The 9,532-nt window shown below is 27.8% G+C and overlaps 1 protein-coding gene across 1 annotated transcript in view; it reads left to right on the top strand.

The window, feature by feature from the left end:
* Positions 1-8,610: 8,610 nt before the first annotated feature.
* Positions 8,611-9,532, top strand: part of LOC105121011 (axial regulator YABBY 5-like) — a 4,030-nt gene continuing 3,108 nt past the window's right edge. Inside the window, exon 1 of the mRNA XM_011019477.1 lies at positions 8,611-8,982. Coding sequence (XP_011017779.1) covers positions 8,905-8,982 — 78 coding nt within the window. The 5' untranslated portion in view covers positions 8,611-8,904. The remainder of the gene's footprint in view (positions 8,983-9,532) is intronic.

Below are 9,532 nucleotides of genomic sequence, written 5' to 3'. Positions count from 1 at the left end.
CATTCTATAATATAGGAGAAAAAATGATTTAATCCAGAATCCAATGATAATTGATATCTCTACTAACTTGGAATATCCTTTCTTCTATAAATTGCTATTGCCCAACAAATTTAAGCTCTAATTCATCCAAAATATTTAATGAATTTTCAAAATAAAACTCATTAAAAATAAATAAAACAAAAATAAATGAACTATAGCACAAGATCTATATGATCACAATATAGATTTCAAGATATTTTATCAAGATTGAATGATTGAAATATATCATATCTTAAATTATTGAAAGAAAATAAGTAAAAAAACATAAAAAGAAAATCACAACTTATTAACTCTAGCTCAAGACTCAACTGTTAAGACAAGTCTAAGAGATAGAGATTTGCAATTTTACTAATCATGGATAACATTAAACCACCAACAAAATTGGTAAAAATTGATGGAATATTCTATCGATAAGTAAACACCATTCCATCAATAATTTACATTGCAATAGATTACCGATGATAACAAATTATCAAAAAAAGTTTTGTTAGGGATTTTCTATCCACTAGCATTTTTGCCAACATTACAAATTAACAATGAAAAAGCTGATAAAATATTAGCATCAAAAAAATAAAATACACTAGCCAGATTATATTGGCCATTCAATCAGTAAACAAATTATTGATGAAATATTTTTTCGTCTATTCCATTGGTACAATCTAAATATTGTCTATGAAGTACGCAATGGAATTGATGATGAAATGGTCATCACTAAGTCCATTAGAGACTCTAAATTTTTTTAACTATTTTGTAACTTTACAATGAGATTGTTGTTATGTATTTTTGGAGCCCCACATAAACAAAAGAAAAAAGAAAAAAAATACAAAAAATTGAAAAAATATTAGAAGAATTTTAAAAAAAATATATAATTTAGAAGAATATACCAGAACGTCTAGGAAATTGTTGAACACTAGTTGAGGAAGACCAAAATATGTAAGATTGAAAAATTTGACAGAGTATTTTTGACTAATGAAGACCTTATTAGTGCCAAAAATTCAATTTAAGGAGATTCAAAATTGGATGTATATTAGATTTTTTTCAAGGTTTAATTGAATTTGTTGAGGGCTTAATTGTACGAAAACAATTGAAGTCAATTTAGGTTTTAATTAGATGAAATTAAAGTATAGAGGTTGAATTGCAATTTTTAAAAGTTAATACGGTCAAATTAGAGCCTTACTTGCATAAATATTAAATTTTAATGGGAAATTAGGGATTTAATTAAAGAAATCCAAAACCAAGAACCAAACTAGAAAAAAAGCATGAATGTAGGGGCCAAATTAAAGAAATTAGAAGTTTATTTATCAATTGAGAGTTAAAATGCATAAATTTAGAACTAATGACTAAAATGACAAAAACAATCATTTCAGGGGCTTACAATTGAGTTTGACAGAAATAAAATTGTATAAAATTAAAAGTTTAGAGGCAATTATAGGTGCAGTTAAAAGAAATTAAAAGAACAATAATAAATCAAATGAGTGGATGTGGAGTTACAAATCTTCAAATTAAGTAAGGTTAGATCCAAATAAAAGACGTGCATTCTTTCTATCAACTTTAAGTGCTCTCAAGTGACGATAATGTCATAGTTGGTTCGATGTGGCATTGAAAGTGAGCAACTTAGTCAGCCATAATTGAAACATAATTGTGTGAGAGCCAACCTTTTGTTTCGTGTATTCCTACACAAACGCTTCTCAATGGATTCTTATCAATGGTTTACAATACTTCCTTTAAGATTAGAGGACCAAAATGAATTCAAAATTTCTTAAAACCCTACCAAAACTTTATAAATACCCTCTTTAAGATTAAAATATAAGGAAAATAGGAGAATATGGAGGAGAGAAAGAGGAAAAAGGTGAAACGAGAGGAAAATGTCCATAAAAAACTTAGATGAAAATGTTCAAGAGGCTAACATAAAGATTTCTTAAGTTTTGAAAGGGTAGTAAATTGGTGAGAGACAACACTTTTCAAAGAAAAACAAAAGAGAAAGTAGTTGTTCTAGATATATTTTTTAATCTAAAAGAAAGTTATTGTAGTCTGCTTGAAGAGCTTTTTTATTATTTTATTTTATATTTATGTTTACAAAAATAAAAAAGAGGTTCAGAATGCTCAACAAATGATGTTCTATTCACTTCTTTAATGTTTTTTTACTTACTAATTTTTTTAAGTTTTTTGATGTTTTTGATATAATAATATTATTATTTAAGCTCTTTTTTTAATATATAGTGTTGTTTTAGTTTTAGTTTAATTTATGCAATGCATGTGTAAGCAAGAATGTTCTTCTTGGTTGTGCTAGGTTTGTTCATGACCAAAATAAGTTTAGAAAAACCAAATATGAATCCACATTACATGAACATTTAGTCAGTTTTTGGATTAATTACCTTATACATAATTTTTATGTTTTGATGTTATTTGTTAGTTTTTTTATACAAATATACATTTATATATGGTAGTGTGACATGATCTATACAAACATACATTTATATATGGTAGTGTGACATGATGGGATAAAAAAAATATGTTTAGAAGACAAAATTACCCATTTATAGGGCTTGGTGGCGCTGGGCAGTAATTAGTTTTTTGTTGGGTTTATTGGCATGCTCTTCATGTTTTTATGAAAAATATTGTATTACATAAACCTTTTGGGCTTCTTAATCAGTCAATAATCTAGGGTTTATTTGCATCAATAATAAATTTTTGATGGAATTTAATCATAGGATTTTGATTTTGAATTGAAACTTATTTTGAGAAATCATGTTTATTCTTTGATAATTGAAGTGAATAAATATTAAATTATTAATTATTGCATGATTTCCAACATTCATCTTCCTTTTATTTGATCATATCTGATCTGCTTTGGGTTTCACGTTGTTGGGTTGGATCTGGACATATCCTTCGTGTTCTAGGAAAAAATATTGTTTTAGACCTTTTATTCAAACCAATTTTGATCCATCTATTTACACATAACCCTTATTTATATCAATAACATATTTTTGATGGATTTTAATCCTAGAGTTTTGGTTGTGAATCAAAATCCATTTTGATAAAATCGTGATGTTTAAGTGATAATTGAAGTGAATGGATCCTAAATTATTAATCATTGCATGATTTCCAACATGTATTTGCCTTTGTTTAGTTTGATTTGGATTTCACATTGCTAAGTTGGGTTTTGATGTTCTTCATTTTTTCTGGTGTTTGATTCGTTTTATTAAAGATTTTGTAGTTTCTGTGTGTTTTTTAGTGTTTAATCTATTTTTTTCTTTGGTTTTGTTTTTAGGTTGTTTTCTGGTCAAACCAAGATTTTTATTCGGTTTATGGTCATATAAATTTTTTTGAGTCAATTCAATCAGGTCAAATCTAGACCAAGGGTTTAAGATTAGGTTTGGTTTGTCATGTTTTTGTTAAAGACTTTTTTTTAGTTTAAGGCTATGTTTGATAAACACCTATTAAACTTATTTTAGTAGTTTTATTACAACGACAAATAAGTTTTTTACTAAACAAATCTTAAAAATAATAAAAATAAAACTTTTTTTCTTGTATATGAAAAAATTATAAAGTTTCCATGCATATTTTATTTTTTTATATAAAAAAATTGTATTTTTGTCATGCTTTGAAAAAACGTAATACAAGAATTAGTCAAATAATATTATAACTAGTTTATGATTATTTGTTATAACTTGATCTACATTTCAAAAGCACTAAAAAAAAAATTATTTTGTTTGTTTTAATATACAAGAGTATAAACTTGTACATAAAACACATTTTTAATAAAATAAAAAATAGATCAGTTTATTTTTTATGTTTTTGTATTAGAATGATGAGGTTTTAATCTAATAAGATAAGAATATCTTTATTGAGGAGGATTTTTCTTAATTAAACTCTAAATAGACCAACATATAGAAAACTCAACATTACCCTAGTTTACACCATACCAAAAAATAATGCATTTTATCTCAAGTAATGCATACTAGAAAAACTAATACCTTTTCTTTATGAGTTTAATCCTTTTACCCGGACTCTAAGATTAGTTAGGGTTTTCAATTATCAAAATATTAGGTGATGACTCTTATTTCTTTTTTATTACTGTTAAAGGACAAAAATTTCTTATTTTTTGCACCCATATTATTCCCGCTAATCCTGATTTGAAAGGATGATTGTCACAATACCGCACACATGTGATATAGATAATTTTTTTATTACTAACAAAATCACTAACATATTTTCTTATCTATTGGTGAGTTCACCGAGAAATTAGATTTTTTTTTTATTTTGTAGTCATTAAATTACAAAATAACAAAATTTACAATAAAATCAAACACTACTAATGTTACTGAACTTTAAAATTTTATTAATTTCAATATTTATTACAATATTAATTTTAAAAAAAGTAAATACATCGTATATTTCGGTAATAAGTAGTTCCTGTATATATTTTTTACTTTGAGAAATATATACACACACATGTAATGTATTAAGGCAAATCAAATAAATAATGTGTAATTCAATCATTTCATGGTAAAAGAATATCCACTCAAGATCACCACAAATCAGTGATCGTTTCATGGCATGAAGATTGCCAAGGCAAACCAAATAATTGATGTACATGTCAATCAATAATTTGTTAACAGAAGATGAGCATACCCTTGTAACCACAAATATTTGCAGTTATAAATATATTAATTGTATAATAAGATGGTGTCTTGCAATTTATAAACACCAACATTCTTTGAGATAACCAAGACTCCTTCCTGGATCCCAATCTTTTTTTTTTTTTAAAAAAAAAGAAACTTAAATTAGCTCTCCCACAATCTTTTTTTTTTTTTTTAAAAAAAAAAAGAAACTTAAATTAGCTCTCCAACTACTTGTTAATTCAATATGGTGTCCAAATAGAAGATTACTTCGATTGAGTCCCTCACCTATTTAGAATACCTCGATTGGGTCTTCCTAACTTATTATTCATAATTTTTTAATAGAAAATATCAAATTCTCTGTGAAACAGAGTAATTAAAATATACACATCAACTAGTGATAATAATTAATTTTATTTAATGTTTTAATTAGTATCGGTTTGGCCAACAACATATTTAATTTACCATTATAACCTCCCAACACTCATTTTCAGCAAGTTTTTAACTATGTTGTGACAGGTCTTTAACAAAAGGGTCCAACGAGCTACTAAAATCAACGAGAACCGATCATCCGAGCTAGTTTGAAATAGGATGGTTAGAAGCTACCCGCAGATAAAATATAGTACACTTATGCCTTTACCTGCCTCCAATGTATATTTATAAACACAATTTACAACTACATGGCAGTAGATAATTAATGTTCGAGAACGTTGTAATAATTACTTTTAAAAATAATTTTTATTTAAAAATTTATTTTTAATATTAAAATAAATATTTTTTAACAAAAAAAACCTAACTCACTCATGATTTGTCAATCCAAATATTCACCAAACAGTTGGATTGAAAAATCAATGATTGGGATCTTTATCAAGTCAATGTGTTGTCAAATTTTTTGTGTTCTCTGACAAATGTTGTACTAAATTAACTATCATCAGTTTGATCATTTTAGATATTAATTTTTTTCTTTGTGCTTCCATGCTTACCATTTCTTTATTAGTACAAAATTAATAAAATAATTTTTTTATATGAAATACAAGATCATTTTATTAAATAGATGCTATAGCCAAAAAAAAAAAACATGGCTTAACACAGAAAGAGAAAACAAAATTTAAATTAGTCAGAATACATTCTTACAATATAATATAAATCATATTAAAAAAAAAAGATAATTAAGATTTTTAAAGGTGTACAATGATATTTTCACTTGGCTCATTTGTCATTTTAAAATTGTTTTGAGGACATTTAGGCTTTTTCATGATATTTTTACTATAAAATTACTTTATTTCCTTTTAAAGTAGAAAAGATATATTTAACTATTGTGTATGAGCTTTTTTGGATTACAATGTAATGACTCTCGTACCTTTGAAATCAAATTTTTAAAAGCTCGATTATACAGGTTTATTTGTCATTTAATAAAAAAAAATTTGTAATAATTTTTTGGTTTGATGGGCAAAGTGGTGTTTTTATAAATAAAAGAAAAAAAAAGTTATAGATATATGTGTTGCACGAGTCAACCGCTCCACTGCTTTCGGGTGTTACGCATGACTGACTCTAGTAGTCAAAATCATTTTTCCATCACGTTAATTGATTCTAATAGGCCCCCTCTTCCTCCATGTACGGCACGTGCGGTCAATGGATCTCTAGTGCGGCACTAATGACCTTTTCTTTCCCTTTCTTATCTTTTTTCTCCTATAAATTTATGTCTAGCCTTCTAAATTTGTAGATCAGTTTTTCAAGTTATTTTTCTTTTGATTTTGTCCCTCATTTTTGTTTTCAATCCCATCCTCCTTTAGTTTTTTAGTCTATTAGATTTGGTTCTTATTTTTTTTATTTAAGATACTTTTTTGAATTTGTTTTATTTTTCAATTTCACCTTCTACTTTTTTCTTCTTTCATATTTGATGCCCATTTTTTTTTTTACTTTGGTATGTTTTTTAATTTGAGAATTTTTTTTTATTTATCCTTAAATGTTAAATTGGTGTTAAATTGGTTGAGAATTTAATTTTTTAATTAAATTCAAGTTTGTAATTTCATTGATTGTAAGTTTAGAATATTAACCTTAGTTTTAAACATTCATCGAGATCAATTATTATGGATTGAAATAAAAAATTAATGTTTTGTCATAAAAAAAGCTTTCATGCTCACCATTCTTCAATGATTATGGGTTAGCTATTTTTTTTAATTCATCGCTTTTTACATTTTTTATGCAAAGTTAAATTACTATAATATACCTTTAAAAGCAAACAACACTTAACTCGAGTCTAGAGTTTTTTTTTTTAATTTCACTCTTGAAGCTTCACTTCAAGGGCTTCATTGTAATATTAGAGGTAGTTTGGTCTTTTAAAAAAATTTAAAAAATTATTTTATTTCATTTTTTGATGCTGGATTGGTTTGGAAAGACTTCATGAGTGATTTTTTTTGCTTTATATAGAGTTATCTTAGTCTCAAACAAAAATTTATTTTAAAATTGATACTTAAAATTACAAGCATATATTTTTTTTATTGTATAATTAAGTAAATATTATTTAAAAAACATATTTATTAAAATCAGTTGAGTTCATGAATCGAGTCACGGGGTGATTGAGGTCTTCCAATGTGTCATTGTCTTAATACTTGAAGTTTTTTTTTTTGTATTTTTTTTATAAGCTAAGTCATGTTTTTAGTTGTTATCTTACTTTTGAACCTATGAAATCAATAGATTTATATTAAGTTAACTTTCACGTGGTTTAATTGAAAACTTCCACAAGGCTAGCATAGGGTAGAAAAGTTTCAAAATTTACGTGCTTGATCGTGTTTATTAATGGCATTGATAAAAAATCATCAATGCTTTTAATTTTATTTTTTTTATTTTTAACAAAATTTGATGGAAGAGCGCAAGACAATTATCTTGAAATTAAAGACCTCGAGCCTATTTAGAAGTGTGATTGTTTGTTAAACTACTTTTTATTTAAGAATGTATAAAAATAATATTGTTTTTATTTTTTAAAAATTACTTTTGATATTAACTCATTAAAATGGTTTAAAAACATAAAAAAATTAATTTGAAGTAAAAAAAAAAATCTTAAGTTTTTTTCAAAAATACTTTTAAAACACAAAAATAAATAGGACCTTCTACTAAGCACAAATCAAATTTAGTTGACCTGTCCTGTTATGCATTATCAAGAGCCTAAAAATTAGATAACTTGTGCTGTACAAATCAAGTTAAAAATGTGCCCTGTTATTCTCTTGCTTCATTTCTAACTGTCAAGAGGAAGCGTTCAATTTGAAACATCATAGTTACAAGATGAACCCTATCACCTCTCATATCCAGTTAAAAATACACTATTCTTTCTGAACAACAAATTCATGAGAATTTTAATTTTCAGGTTGGTCCTATCATGCGGTTTAAACCTTACTAGTCGAGAAGACAACACATATCCCTCATTAAGTACCTACACAAACTTTGCATCTCCCAAGAAGATGAAAAACAGCTGAACCCTTTAAATCCCCGGCCTTCTTTCTCTACAGCAAGGGTACAGGGCATTAAAGTAAAATATCCCAGCAGATAGATGACAATTAATGTCTGCTGCGATCCATTGAAATATACACAAGATAACAAACACACTTGTTTTTTAGTTTAAAAAAATAAATGAAGTCTAAATTTCGCCCCCCTCGTCCGCCGTGGTATAGCAGAATTGAAGAGGGTAAGGTCACATTCACTTGATCATGATAGCTATCGAAGGGGGTATGGTAATGCTGCCAAAAGCCATTCCCTTCCCAACCCAAAAACCCTAACTCTCTTATGTTTTCACTTTCCCATTATTTTACTTGTTCTTTTTTTCCTTTCAAGCGAGGTCCTAGCATTTTCACCTAAATTTAGCACCACTGAAAACCTTTTAATTTGCCCTTTTAATTTGCCTTCAGTTTTATTGGCTTTAAAAGTCCCTTCACTCTATATAGTTACATCTCTATGCGTCTCTCTCTCCCTCTCTCTCTTCTCCATGACTTTCTATATATATGGGCCATAGAGTTTTACTGTTGTGATACAACAGCCAGTATCAAAGCAAGGAAGTTGTGAGAGAGAATCATAAAAGCCTTTTGCTTTCTGCTTTGTGTTTCTTTGCAATTTGCAGGAGCTATAGCTTACCTTGTTCTCTTTTATCTTCTTCTTGTTTGTTCTCCTCCTCCTCCTCCTCCTTCTTGACCTAAGGATCAGCTTGTACTCTCTTGACCATCAACTAATTAATTTCCTTACAAAACTCATCATGTCAAGCTGCGTCGATGTGGTGCCTCATGAGCAGCTCTGCTACATCCCTTGCAACTTTTGCAACATAGTTCTTGCGGTACTATATATCTGCATGATTTCTTCTCTAATGGGATCTGCTTTCTCTTTTCATCAGTTCTGATTTAGGCCACTTATCTATATATATTTTTTTTTTGCTTTGTTTTGTTTGGTTCTGTTTATTTTCTTTTTTTTGTGTGTGTGTGTGTGTGTGTGTCTACACAAGAAAGAAACATTTTAGGTCATGATAAAAGCTGGTCTGGGTGATCAGGCTCGTTCTCGTGCTAATTCTTTCTGTGAATTTTTCTTTCTGTGTTTCTGTGAATTTTTCTTTCTGTGTTTTCTTGATTTTAATTTGATATAGTCAAGTCTCCATCGTTGGACATTTCTTTTTCTTCTTCTTTTGCAGTCAAAGAAGAGTCAGACCTGAAGCTCCTATAGTGCTGCAACAGACCAGAGAGAGAGAGAGAGAGAGAGAGAGGAGATTATTGGCTATATTTTGTGCTATCTTCTTGAATAAAAGGCTTATTTAACGTCAAAATAAGTCATTTGCTGATAAACCTGATGAAGACAACTCCTTCACCAGTTGATTCTCGCCCCCCCACCCAACC

This window comes from Populus euphratica, unplaced genomic scaffold (genome assembly GCF_000495115.2).
Source record: "Populus euphratica unplaced genomic scaffold, PopEup_1.0 scaffold31.1, whole genome shotgun sequence".
NCBI classification, from domain to species: Eukaryota; Viridiplantae; Streptophyta; class Magnoliopsida; order Malpighiales; family Salicaceae; genus Populus; species Populus euphratica.
Note: the sequence above shows the minus strand (reverse complement) of the source record. Positions and strands in the feature narration are given on the sequence as shown.